This window comes from Palaemon carinicauda, chromosome 4, assembly GCF_036898095.1.
Source record: "Palaemon carinicauda isolate YSFRI2023 chromosome 4, ASM3689809v2, whole genome shotgun sequence".
Taxonomy (NCBI): domain Eukaryota; kingdom Metazoa; phylum Arthropoda; class Malacostraca; order Decapoda; family Palaemonidae; genus Palaemon; species Palaemon carinicauda.
Window position 1 is genome coordinate 191,578,317 of NC_090728.1, and position 14,584 is coordinate 191,592,900.

At 44.8% G+C, this 14,584-nt stretch overlaps 1 protein-coding gene across 1 annotated transcript in view; it reads right to left on the bottom strand.

The window, feature by feature from the left end:
- LOC137640305 (O-phosphoseryl-tRNA(Sec) selenium transferase-like) overlaps positions 1-14,584 on the bottom strand; it is a 49,464-nt gene that overhangs the window by 25,362 nt on the left and 9,518 nt on the right. Inside the window, exons 6-7 of the mRNA XM_068372932.1 lie at positions 9,360-9,523; positions 8,670-8,770 (exon numbers count right to left, since the gene is read on the bottom strand). Of these exons, the coding sequence (XP_068229033.1) occupies positions 8,670-8,770; positions 9,360-9,523 (265 nt within the window). The remainder of the gene's footprint in view (positions 1-8,669; positions 8,771-9,359; positions 9,524-14,584) is intronic.

The window sequence follows — 14,584 nt, forward strand, 5'->3', positions numbered from 1 at the left end:
ATTTTCTCTTTCTTCCACAGGAGGAGCAGACGAAGTGTGACTTCGACTTCTGCGCTGTGAAACGCCCGCACTTCTACGGGCATACGGCTTGCAGGACTCACGCCCCTTGTGCTGACAAGAAAGGGGATCTGAAATTCTGGAACCCACTGAATTGTACGGTCTGCCAGGCTTACCTAGTTGATGCCTTCCATAACCCTCCCTCAGCGGAGGTCAGGGACATTTCTCGGGAGAAGTTACGCAAGTGGGTGCGTGGCTTCCAGAAGAATGCCACCGGACCGTACCTGGCCACTGAAGAATTGAGGTCACTCCTGTTCCCTAAGGCCTCCCCTGATTCTGTGGTTCCCAAGGATGCGATTCCCACTGTCCAAATTACAGTGGAACCTGATGTTGTCATGGCTCAGTCCATGCACGAGTGCCGCCTGGATTCTGAAGATGACGAACATATGTCGGACGTCTCGGAAGACACGGAGAAGACTCTTATGGCTCAAGGAGCAGAAGATGACGAAGACCAGGTGGAATACGCCGAGTCGGAGCAAGAGGTCGCTCCTCCTTCCATCTCCGCTCCTACTCCTACACCGACGGAAGTATCTATCCCGTCTACCTCCACGACCCCGGATCCCTCTTCTTCCACTCAAGAAATGATCCGGCTGATTAGAGCCATCATGGACGACAGGTTAAAGGAGAATCAGGAGTTCATCAGGTCCATGATGGGATTCAAAGAACCGAAGAGGATTTCGGTTAAGGATCTCCCCGCTTGCTCACATGCCAACCCGTGGAGGTATGCTGAGCATATGGTTATCGCGACCGGCAGGATCTTTATCAGCGACAAAATCGGCACGGTCCCTTTGGAAGACGTGGAGTTCTTCCCAAACTTTGAGGCCTACCCGGACTGTTACGTCCGACTTCGTTCCGAACCCGCCTCTAAGGAAGAGACCGAACCCAAGGAAGAGATAGTGTTCGATCTCGCGAAGGCCCAGGCTATGCTAGCCAACACATTCAAGAGTAGGGGTTTTACCTGCTCCAAGCTTCCGGCCCTGAGCAAGAATCACCCTACTTATGTCGCACCTGAAAATGCGGTTCTTCCATTCTTGGAAAAGGCCTTCACTGCGTGCCTTAAAGCTGTGGAAGAGGGGAAAGCCTGCCCTGCACTGGAGGAGTGCAGACCCTTCTCCATAGTCACTCCCCCTGACGCTCGACACTGGAAAGATATCCAGCACACTTTCGTCGTGGGAAAGCTAGATCCTGACGTCGCCGGACGTCAGTTTAACGAAGACCTCCCTAAGCTTAACGATCACCTCCTTCGTCGGGAACAAGACACGAAGGAGAGGCTCGCAGCAGCTATGTCTCACCAAGTCCAACTTGAAATTATGGCCTGTGACACCAGAGTACCAGACCACTACATGGTACTCTCCAAATCCCACATGACAACCGTGATGAAGGACTTGTACCACTTCATAAAGGCTCGGAGAGCCTGTCGTGAATTCGTGTTCGCAGGTGCCACTGTGAAACACGAACCCCGGAGGCTGATTTCCTCCAACATCTGGGGCAAACACCTCTTTCCTTCTGACCTTGTGAAGGAAATCACCGACAAAGCCGCCACGGAGAATAGGAACCTTCTCCACAAGTGGGGCATGTCAAGAAAAAGGAAACCCTCTCAGGACGAAGGACCTCAACCTAAGAGGAAATCCCAAAAACAGAAACCCCAGCAACGTCAACCAAGACGTCAGTTTCCGGGACCCGCTACCTCCCAAGTGGCAGCTCAGCCACAACAGACCTTTCAATTGGTCCCCCAACCGGTGTTGTCACAGTCACCGGTCTTCACCCCTGCTTTCGAACAACAGACAACTACCTTTCGTCCCAAAGGTAGAGGCTCGAACAGAGGTGCAAGCAGAGACGCATCTCGCCGTCCCTCCAGAGGCAGAGGAGGAAAGGGAGCTAGCGGCCGAGGCAGCAAGCCCTCGGGACACCAGAAGCAATGAAGTGCTTCCGGTGGGAGGAAGACTCCGCCAATTCCAGGATCGTTGGACCTGAGATCCCTGGGCACACAGCATCGTCAAGAAGGGTCTAGGCTGGAGTTGGACTCAACCACCCCCATCCTTCCAGCAATTCTTCCAACAATCAACCCCCCTTCTGGAAGAATATGTCCTAGATCTCTTGAACAAGAAGGTGATAAGGAAGGTAAAGTCCACCAGGTTCCAAGGGAGACTGTTTTGTGTCCCCAAGAAAGACTCCGACAAACTCAGAGTCATTCTGGACTTATCCCCCCTCAACAAGTTCATAGCGAACGACAAGTTCAAGATGCGGACTCTTCATCAGATAAGGACCCTTCTGCCTCGAGGTTCCTACACGGTCTCCATAGACCTGGCGGATGCCTACTGGCACGTTCAAATGAACCATCACGCTTCCTCCTACCTAGGATTTCGACTCCAAAGGAAAAGCTACGCCTTCCGGGCCATGCCCTTCGGCCTCAACGTGGCCCCTCGGATCTTCACAAAGCTGGCAGACGCCATAGTACAACAGCTCCGCCTCCGAAACGTCCAGGTGATGGCCTACCTCGACGACTGGCTAGTCTGGGCTCCATCGCCCGAAGATTGTGTAAAATCTTGCAACAAAGTCACCCAGTACCTAGAACACCTGGGATTCAAGATCAACGAGAAGAAATCTCGCCTCTCTCCAGCTCAGAAGTTCCAGTGGTTGGGAATCCAATGGAACCTTCAGTCACACCGCCTTTCCATCCCCCAGAAGAAAAGGAAGGAAATAGCAGGGTCTGTCAAGCGACTGCTGAAATCCAAACGAATTTCAAGACGCCAGCAGGAACGAGTTCTAGGCTCTCTACAGTTCGCCTCAGTGACAAACCCAGTGCTTCGTGCACAGCTAAAGGATGCCGCGGGAGTCTGGAGACGTTCTGCATCCATCGCTCGAAGAGACCTCAAGAGACGGCTTCCAAACAGACTTCGACTTCTCCTAAAGCCGTGGTCAGAAGCAAAGGCCCTGAAAAGGTCCATGCCTCTCCAACACCCTCCTCCATCACTCAACATCCACACGGACGCTTCGCTGGAGGGTTGGGGAGGTCACTCCCACCAAAAACAGGCTCAAGGCACCTGGTCTCCCCTGTTCAAGACGTTCCATATAAACATCTTGGAGGCCATGGCGGTTCTTCTAACTCTGAAGAAATTATCCCCGCCGCCCTCGATCCACATTCGTCTAACCCTAGACAACTCGGCGGTAGTTCGTTGTCTCAATCGCCAGGGCTCAAGATCGCCCCAGATAAATCAGGTGCTTCTCCCAATCTTCCGTCTGGCGGAGAAGAAGAAGTGGCACCTGTCTGCAGTTCACCTACAAGGATTCCGCAACGTGACAGCGGATGCTCTATCGCGGACAAACCCGATAGAGTCGGAATGGTCTCTAGACGCAAGATCATTCTCCTTCATCTCTCACCAAGTCCCAGAACTTCAGATAGATCTCTTTGCAACGAGCGACAACAATCAACTTCCTCGGTATGTGGCCCCGTACGAGGACCCCAAGGCAGAAGCAGTGGATGCCATGTCACTGGACTGGAACAGATGGTCCAAGATCTACCTGTTCCCTCCCACCAACCTTCTGTTGAAAGTCCTCTCCAAACTGAGAACCTTCAAAGGGACAGCGGCCCTAGTGGCTCCCAAGTGGCCCCGGAGCAACTGGTACCCCCTGGTCCTGGAGCTGCAGCCCAAGCTGATCCCTCTCCCGGGCCCAGTTCTCTCCCAACAAGTACAGAAGTCGACTGTCTTCGCTTCATCATCGAAAATCAAGGACCTTCATCTCATGATTTTCTCTCCCTAGCCGCAAAGAAGAGGTTTGGGATCTCGAAGAAAAGTCTGGACTTTCTAGAGGAATACAAGACCGAATCCACAAGACGGCAATACGAATCATCCTGGAGGAAATGGGTCTCCTTCGTCAAGACAAAAAATCCTAAAGAAATCACGATTGATTTCTGCATGTCCTTCTTTATTCACCTTCATGGACAGGGATTAGCAGCCAATACGATTTCAACCTGCAAATCAGCCTTGACCAGACCAATCCTATATGCTTTCCAAATTGATCTGTCCAGCGACATCTTCAACAAACTACCGAAAGCATGTGCTCGCCTACGCCCAGCACCCCCACCGAAACCGATCTCCTGGTCACTAGACAAGGTGCTCCATTTCGCCTCCAACTTGGATAATGATTCATGCCCTCTCAAGGATCTGACTCAGAAAGTTATATTTCTCTTTGCTCTTGCTTCGGGAGCTCGAGTCAGCGAAATAGTGGCATTATCAAGAGAAGACGGACACATCCTGTTTACCGATACAGGAGACGTTACCCTCTCCCCTGATCCGACGTTTCTCGCCAAAAATGAATTACCCACCAAAAGATGGGGCCCCTGGAGAATATGCCCCCTGAAGGAAGATGCCTCTCTATGCCCAGTAGAGAGCCTCAAGGTCTATCTTCGCAGAACTTCGAACTTTTGTGGAGGCCAACTCTTCAAAGGAGAAACATCGGGCAGCGACCTGTCACTGAAACAATTAAGAGCGAAAATCACCTACTTCATTCGCAGAGCAGATCCTGACAGTACACCCGCTGGTCATGATCCTAGAAAAGTTGCATCATCTCTGAATTTCTTTCAGAGTATGGACTTTGAAAGCCTTAAGAACTTCACAGGCTGGAAGTCCTCGCGCGTTTTCTTTAAACATTATGCGAAACAAGTGCACGAAGTCAAACATTTTGTGGTAGCCGCAGGTAGTGTTATGAAACCTGCACCTAACTCTGCGTAGAACAGTGAGTTACTTGGGACTCTAACTCTTCGGGTGCCTATGTTGACCCTCGAGCGATACATAGTGATGTTGAAAACACTTAGTGCTTTTATATAACTGTTCTTATCCCAGGTGAAATGTCATAGTTGTTACACAAGTGCCGCATGCCCTGAGCATGATGTGTTTTATTCAAAGACTTACGTTCCTCGAGAACGAGTACCTACTAATAAACTTGAAATTCCTTTTCAGATTCAAGAGCAAGTCTTTATTACTATGTACATTTTAATTACTGTAAATGAACTTTACTTATTGCTGTAATTTATTTAATTTCTGCATTTGTGAAATAAAATTTCTATTTTATTATCTGTGCGTCTCAATCAGCTCCTACTTACTATGAAATACATGCCTGTCATAGTTTTATTATCCCCTTTTTCCTTACAGTTATGGAGAAATTAAGATACTAACTCTTAATTTATATTCACTCTGATTATGTAATGTTCCAATACGAATACTTACTCTTCATACCCTGGAGATGATTCATCTTTCTCAACATACAGTGCCCAACCACCACTGGTCTGTTTTTCAGAATGTTCCTATACAAATACCAAACATTCAGCTTCATCTCCAAGTTCTTCAAGTTCTTCTATCAGGATGAATAGCCCTTCAATACCACTTTGACGTCAGCATGGCCCGTGGGAACTTCACTGCCAAGGGGGGCAGGATGCTTCTTCCCTACGGTTCTTTACCAAGATTACTATGCTAATTTGTCAATGCCTTGGCACTTACTATTAGGGGAAAATCTACCACGATACATTGATTCTCTGGTATTCTTCCATCAGGACGCCATGGCTTGAGCCCAAAAAACGGATTTTGAGCGAAGCGAAAAATCTATTTTTGGGTGAGATAGCCATGGCGTCCTGATGGACCCTCCCTGCTACTTCGTCCAGTTTTAGGTCCCACCCTGCTCTGCTGTATCATGGTGATGGGCAAGCAACTGGCTTCAGGATAAAGACGGACGTGACGTCATTTAAGCAATGGCGCCCGTTTGTTTACGTCTCGAGTATCAGTAGTAGCCACGAATGAGATTAGCTATGGAACGGCTCCCAGCTATTCTCAACCCTTACACACCGAAGCATTAACTCTGTTCGGGGTGTAGATAGCTATGTGGCGCGTTTATACATGCGTCCCCTGTTGATATACGATGTCTTAAAAGGGAAACCTTTAGGATACTCGCTCCAGAAGTTAGAATTCTGTGATAACCTGTGGTTAAATTCTCTGGGAATATCTTAGTAGTTATTTACCCAAGGAAGCTACCAAAAAGGAACCTTCCATCAGGACGCCATGGCTATCTCACCCAAAAATAGATTTTTCGCTTCGCTCAAAATCCGTTTACTCGTATAGTAAGTATAGGATCACCACTTGGCAACACTCTCAGCATATGGGGACTGTGAATAGAAACTTATATGATGTCTGGCAACTATTTTTCTGAAGGTAGCTTGATGTTACAAAACTGTGGTTTCCTATCAGTGCGCTCGGGCGTTCATGCATAAGTGGTTATTTGTTGTTCCTTTTGTAATGAAAGGTCTAAAAAGGAAGGTTATTTCTTTAGATGAAATAAATGATATTCTTGTTGTGGAATTTGATAATGATAACCTGTTTGATAATGAGAGCACTAGTTCTGAATCCTCCAGTGATGAGTATATTGAAGAAACAAAGTTTTCTTTCGATGCCGAAAGCGAAAATGACTTCTCATTACCGAATGACTGGACAACGAAATTTCACAAAACTATAAAGGGAAAGGAAACGCCGAGAGAGAGAGAGAGAGAGAGAGAGAGAGAGAGAGAGAGAGAGAGAGAGAGAGAGAGAGAGAGAGAGAGAGAGAGATAAAGTGGATAAATAATGTACAAATGTATGACGAACATATTTGAAAACTATACAGGAAACGATATGAAGAGAGAGAGAGAGAGAGAGAGAGAGAGAGAGAGAGAGGAGAGACCTATCCCTTTCCTTTTGTTGCTTATCCAGGCGTAAGATTTACGATTGAAGATAAAAAGAACCCATTAGAATATTCAGTATTATGTAGCCATTTGAAATTAAATAATAGTAGTATTAATTGTTTTTTTACTCAACCATTTAATTAATATCCCTACTTTTAACTATAATTACGAATTATAAGCATAAAGAAATTATATTAACTTTGAAAAATTATCATTAGTGAAATGACCGCTCAGGGCAAAAAAAAGCGTGATTATTGTACAGCAGCCTAGTGCACACTTGCGCCTACTGGCCGTGTTTACGTGTGGGAGTGTCATCATGGATATACAGTACTATACTGTAATTTTTAACTATTGCTAGATACGTACTGTATCAAACCTTGAAAACCCTTTTTTGTTTTTTGTATCTATAGGAAATAATTCTACATCATTCGGAAAATACTGAAAACAGTAAGCTATGCATAGTACAGTAGTAAATACTACAGTCATAGAAAATTATCAAAACTTTAACAACTTTTTATTGTTTTATTTATCCATAAAAGAAATTTTGTACAGTATTTTATAAAAAAATCTATAAGAAGGATTTCTTACAGTATTGTTAAGAAAAAAGCTACAGTATATATATATATATATATATATATATATATATATATATTACACACATACATACACACACACAGTATATATACAGTATATATATAGCTAGAAAGCTAGAAATGGAGTGAAAAAAAAATTGACGGGTAGGTTGCTGTTTGCCGCCATGATGTGTTTCGAAATATACGAATTTCCAATTACACGAGGCCTTTCATCGACCAAATTCTCGCATAATTCGGGACCCTACTGTATATATATATGTATGCATGTATTTATGTATATATGTAGGTATGTATATGTGTATACATATAAATATATATATGTATATATACACACACACACACACATATATATATATATATATACATATATATATATATATATATATATATATATATATATATATATATATATATATATATATATATATATGTATATATATATATCTAAAGTAGGAAGATGTGATGTAGTTCTAAGGGAAAAGTATGGGAAACATGTCTGGGTAATAAGCAAAGCTCTACCTCCAGTTTGTTTCTACATTATGATCAGAGATAAATGTAAACAAAACATTGGTTGCCATTTTTTATCGTGCTTTTTAGCATGTTTAGGAAATGCATGATATAAAATCACCTTTAATATTTGTGCCTGTTTTAGTTTAGGGTACTGTAGTACATGCATTAAGTGTTCTGTACATTAAAGGGTAGTTTGTTAACAGTACTACGTACAAGGGAAGGTTTTAAAAGTCTGAATATACATGTTGAATAAATAGGTAAATATGGTGTCACTACTTCGCGGATTTTCACCTATCGCGGCCGCGACTGGAACCTATCTACCGCGATAAACGAGGGTTCACTGTAACATTAAAATAAATATTTCCTAAATAAACTATGAAAACCTTAACAAAATAGGAGGAAGAGAAATTAGATAGTGTGCCCGAGTGTACCTTCAAGCAAGAGAACTCTAACCCAAGACAGTGGAAGGACATGGTACAGAGGCTATGGCCCTACCCATGACTAGAGAACAATGGTTTGATTTTGGAGTGTCCTTCTCCTAGAAGAGCGGCTTACCATAGCTAAAGAGTCTCTTCTACCCTTGTCAAGAGAAAAGTGGCCACTGAAAAATTACAGTGCAGTAGTTAACCCCTTGAAAGAAGAATTTTTTGGTAATCTTAGTGTTGTCAGGTGTATGCGGACAGAGGAGAATATATAAAGAATAAGCCATTTGGTGTATTTGTAGGCAAAGGGAAAATGAACCGTTACCAGAGAGGAGGATCCAAAGTAAGAAATTTTATAAAGTAGATTTCAGAACTAACCTTGCAGCTTGTTGAATATGATGCATACACTTTGAAGACTGGACTCCATATGCATTATTGATAACGTGGGGCACTCCATATTGCGAACACAACTTAGCCACCTTAAAGATAATGATGATAGTCAGGAGTCATAACAGTAATCTTTGCTGATAACATACATCTGAAAAATGCTGTCAACAAATATATATAGTAAAGAATTGTATATACCATAACCTTGAAGAATAAATACCATAAGAGTACAGTACTGTAATGCAAACAGCCATAATGTTTTCTCATGATACAAAACAAATTCAAAATACAGTGTAACCTTAATGATCAACATCAAGGGAGTTCATGAGGTCAACACTAAAAAACCACACTTATTTTATTCATAAATCTAAATCAATTCAGTAATATATATGGCACACCTATTTTCTAAGTGAATCATTACAGTGCTTTAAACTAAAAGACTGAATTACAAGGGATATTGAATAAAAAATTATTTTGTTCGAATTATACTTTGCTATACACTACAAGTATTAGGAAACTGGTATTATGTGGCTGGATGGTATAAATATAAATATGAATACATAATTTACTATAATACTGATGAATCAAGCTTTTAGCGTATCTAAATATTCCAATAGTCACACCTGAACCCACCCTAAAAAAAGTGTCCATTTAAAACTTGCTGTAAGAAAACATTTCTACCTCCTCGAGCTTATCAATCCCACGAGGAGCAAAGCAGCTGGTTGTTGTCATAATAGCTGCAATAGTATCTGGCCCATGAGAAGTAATTAACCTTTCTATCTCGGGCACATCTGTTCGCAATTCATCTCCCTCCAGGCAATTCTCTACAATGATTGGCTCAAACCCTTCAACGAAAAATAATAGATTATTATTATTATTATTATTACTATCCAAGCTACAACCCTAGTTGGAAAAGCAAGATGCTATAAGTCCAGGGGCCCCAATAGGAAAAATAGCCCAGTGAGGAAAGGAAATAACGAAATAAATAAATGAAGAGAACAAATTAACAATAAATCATTCTAAAATGTTATTTTGATAATAAAATAAATTTTTGAATATACTTACCCGGTGATTATAATAGCTGCAACTCTGTTGCTCGACAGAAAACTCTAAGGTAAAACTCGCCAGCGATCGCTACACAGGTTGCGGGTGTGCCCAACAGCGCCATCTGTTGTCCAGATACCCAGTACTCAATGTAAACAAAGACTCAATTTTCTCCTCGTTCCACTGCGTCTCTATTGGGGAGGAAGGGAGGGTCCTTTAATTTATAATCACCGGGTAAGTATATTCAAAAATTTATTTTATTATCAAAATAACATTTTTCAATATTTAACTTAGCCGGTGATTATAATAGCTGATTCACACCCAGGGGGGTGGGTAGAGACCAGCAATATATGTTTACATTATTATGAGCTAAGAGTTTTTATTTCATTTTAGAAGTTATCAAAATAACAAAAACAAAATAAATAGGTACCTGGTAAGGAAGTCGACTTGAACAATTACTCTGCCTTTTTAAGTACGTCTTCCTTACGGAGCCTCGCGATCCTCTCAGGATGCTGATCGACCCCTAGGATCTGAAGTATCAAGGGTTGCAACCCATACAACAGGACCTCATCAAAACCCCTAATCTAGGCGCTTCTCAAGAAATGACTTTGACCACCCGCCAAATCAACCAGGATGCGAAAGGCTTCTTAGCCTTCCGGACAACCCAAAAACAACAATAAAAACATTTCAAGAGAAAGATTAAAAAGGTTATGGAATTAGGGAATTGTAGTGGTTGAGCCCTCACCCACTACTGCACTCGCTGCTACAAATGGTCCCAGAGTGTAGCAGTCCTCGTAAAGAGACTGGACATCCTTAAGATAAAAAGACGCGAACACTGACTTGCTTCTCCAATAGGTTGCGTCCATTATACTTCGCAGAGATCTATTTTGTTTAAAGGCCACGGAAGTTGCGACAGCTCTAACTTCGTGTGTCCTTACCTTCAGCAAAGCTTGGTCTTCCTCACTCAGATGGGATTGAGCTTCTCGTATTAACAGTCTGATAAAATAGGATAAAGCATTCTTTGACATAGGCAAAGATGATTTCTTAACTGAACACCATAAAGCTTCAGACGGGCCTCGTAAAGGTTTAGTTCGTTTTACATAGAACTTAAGAGCTCTCACAGGGCATAAGACTCTTTCTAGTTCATTTCCAACCATATTCGATAAGCTTGGAATATCGAACGATTTTGGCCAAGGTTGAGAAGGCAGCTCGTTTTTGGCTAGAAAACCAAGTTGTAGAGAACATGTAGCCGTTTCAGATGAAAATCCGATGTTCTTGCTGAAGGCATGAATCTCACTGACTCTTTTAGCTGTGGCTAAGCATACCAGGAAAAGAGTCTTTAAGGTGAGATCTTTCAGGGAGGCTGATTGTAGCGGCTCGAACCTGTTTGACATGAGGAATCTTAGTACCACGTCTAAATTCCAACCAGGTGTAACCAAACGACGCTCCTTTGTGGTCTCAAAAGACTTAAGGAGGTCCTGTAGATCTTTATTGTTGGAAAGATCTAAGCCTCTGTGACGGAAGACTGATGCCAACATGCTTCTGTAACCCTTGATAGTGGGAGCTGAAAGAGATCGTTCTTTCCTCAGATATAAGAGGAAGTCAGCTATTTGAGTTACAGAGGTACTGGTCGAGGATACAGATACTGACTTGCACCAGTTTCGGAAGACTTCCCACTTCGATTGGTAGACTCTAAGGGTGGATGTTCTCCTTGCTCTAGCAATCGCTCTGGCTGCCTCCTTCGAAAAGCCTCTAGCTCTCGAGAGTCTTTCGATAGTCTGAAGGCAGTCAGACGAAGAGCGTGGAGGCCTTGGTGTACCTTCTTTACGTGTGGCTGACGTAGAAGGTCCACCCTTAGGGGAAGAGTTCTGGGAATGTCTACTAGCCATCGAAGTACCTCGGTGAACCATTCTCTCGCGGGCCAGAGGGGAGAAACTAGCGTCAACCTTGTCCCTTCGTGAGAGGCGAACTTCTGCAGTACCTTGTTGACAATCTTGAACGGAGGGAATGCATATAGATCTAGATGTGACCAATCTAGAAGAAAGGCATCTATATGAACTGCTGCTGGGTCCGGGATTGGTGAGCAATATATTGGGAGCCTCTTGGTCATCGAGGTTGCGAAGAGATCTATGGTTGGCTGGCCCCAGGTGGCCCAAAGTCTCTTGCATACATCCTTGTGGAGGGTCCATTCTGTTGGAATTATTTGTCCCTTCCGACTGAGACAATCTGCCATGACATTCAAGTTGCCTTGGATGAACCTCGTTACTAGTGATATGTTTAGACCTTTTGACCAGGTGAGGAGGTCCCTTGCGATCTCGTACAACGTCAGTGAGTGGGTCCCTCCTTGCTTGGAGATGTACGCCAAAGCAGTGGTGTTGTCCGAGTTCACCTCCACCACTTTGCCTTGAAGGAGAGACCTGAAACTTTTCAAGGCCAGATGTACTGCCAGTAGCTCCTTGCAGTTGATATGCATTGTCCTTTGACTCGAGTTCCATATTCCCGAGCATTCCCGACCGTCTAATGTCACACCCCAGCCTACGTCCGATGCGTCCGAGAAGAGAACGTGGTTGGGAGTCTGAACAGCCAGGGGCAGACCCTCTCTGAGGTTGATACTGTCCTTCCACCATGTCAGGCAAGACTTCATCTTCTCGGAAATGGGGATCGAGACCGCTTCTAGCATCTTGTCCTTTTTCCAGTGAAATGCTAGGTGATATTGAAGAGGACGGAGGTGTAGTCTTCCTAATGACACGAACTGTTCCAGGGATGATAGCGTCCCTATCAGACTCATCCACTTCCTGACTGAACATCGTTCCTTCTTCAGCATGTTCTGGATGCATAACTGGGCTTGGCTTGTTCTGGGGGCCGACGGAAAAGCCCGAAAAGCTAGACTGTGAATCTCCATCCCTAAATACACAATAGTTTGGGATGGGACCACTTGTGACTTTTCCATATTGACAAGGAGACCCAATTCCTTGGTCAGATCTAGAGTCCACTTTAGATCCTTCAGACAGCGACGACTGGAAGAAGCTCTGAGAAGCCAGTCGTCCAAATAGAGGGAGGCTCGGATGTCCGCTAAATGAAGGAATTTGGCTACATTCCTCATCAGCCTCGTAAACACAAGAGGAGCTGTGCTTAGGCCAAAGCACAGGGCTTGAAACTGGTAGACAACCTTTTCGAAGACGAATCTCAGAAAAGGTTGGGAGTCCGGGTGGATGGGGACGTGGAAGTAGGCGTCCCTTAGGTCTAAAGAGACCATCCAGTCTTCCCTTCTGACCGCTGCTAGAACCGACTTTGTGGTCTTCATGGAGAACGTCTGCTTTGTGACAAAGACATTCAGCGCACTGACGTCTAGCACCGGCCTCCACCCTCCTGTCTTCTTTGACACCAAGAAGAGATGGTTGTAGAATCCCGGGGTTTGATGGTCCAGGACTTTGACTACCGCTCCCTTCTCTAGTAAGAGAGACACTTCCTGTTTCAATGCTCGTCTCTTGTCTTCCTCTCTGTACCTGGGAGAGAGATCGATGGGAGACGTTGCTAGAGGGGGTTTTCGTACAAACGGGATCTTGTACCCCTCTCTGAGCAACTTCACAGATTGTGCATCTGCGCCTCTCTTTTCCCAGGTCTGCCAGAAGTTCTTGAGTCTGGCTCCCACTGCTGTCTGAAGAAGCTGGCAGTCAGACTCTGCCCTTAAAGGACTTGGTTCCTTTCTTCTTTCCACGTCTCCCTTCGGCACGAGCACCTCCTCTGCTGGAGGCTCTGCCACGAAAGGGCGGAATAAAACGGGACGCTGGAGTGTCCATCCTTGGTCTAGCTGACAGGGTAGGCAAAGGGGTGGCTTTGCGAGCAGATGACGCAACAAGATCGTGAGTATCCTTCTGTATCAAAGAAGCAGCAATTTCTTTAATCAGGTCCTCTGGAAAAAGGCACTTGGAAAGAGGAGCAAACAGAAGTTCGGATCTCTGGCATGGTGTAACTCCAGCTGAAAGGAATGAGCATAGGTTTTTAAGCTTCTTAAGGACTCCGGACACAAAAGATGCAGCAAGCTCATTAGACCCATCACGTACGTCCTTGTCCATGCAGGACATGATGAGCAAGGAAGTCTCCTTCTCCATCGGAGAGATCTTTCTGCTTAGAGCTCCTAGACACCAGTCTAGGAAGTTAAAAACCTCGAAGGCTCTAAAGATACCTTTCAAAAGGTGGTCCAGGTCCGAAGATGACCAACATATTTTTGAGCGTCTCATGGCTAGGCGGCGGGGAGAGTCTACAAGACTTGAGAAGTCGCCCTGGGCAGAGGCAGGAACTCCCAAGCCGAGAACTTCTCCCGTGGCATACCAGACGCTCGATCTAGAAGAGAGTCTAGCAGGGGGAAACGTAAAAGCTGTCTTCCCTAAACTCTTTTTGGACTGCAGCCATTCTCCTATCACCCGCAAAGCTCTCTTGGACGAGCGTGCGAGGACGAGTCTAGTAAAGGCAGGAGTGGTTGACGGCATGCCTATCACAAACTCTGACGGAGGAGAACGCGGAGCCACAGACACAAACTGGTCCGGAAACATCTCTTTGAACAGGGCCAAAACTTTCCTAAAGTCCAAAGAGGGTTGCGTAGACTTGGGCTCGTCCAGTTCTGAATGCGGTTCATCTACGTGTGCAGCACCATCATCATCAGAAAGTCCCTCATCCGAGTATTGATGAGGAAGCGGCAACGGAGTGGGTAACGGCTGGTTAGCTGAGTCCGGTCGCACGGGTGCATGCGTGACTGAGCTGGACGCAACGTCATGGAACTGTTGCCCAGTCTGTGAGCTGGCAACAACCATAGCAGCGCGGGGACGCACAGCGTCTACTCCAGACTGTCTAGACTGATGTGG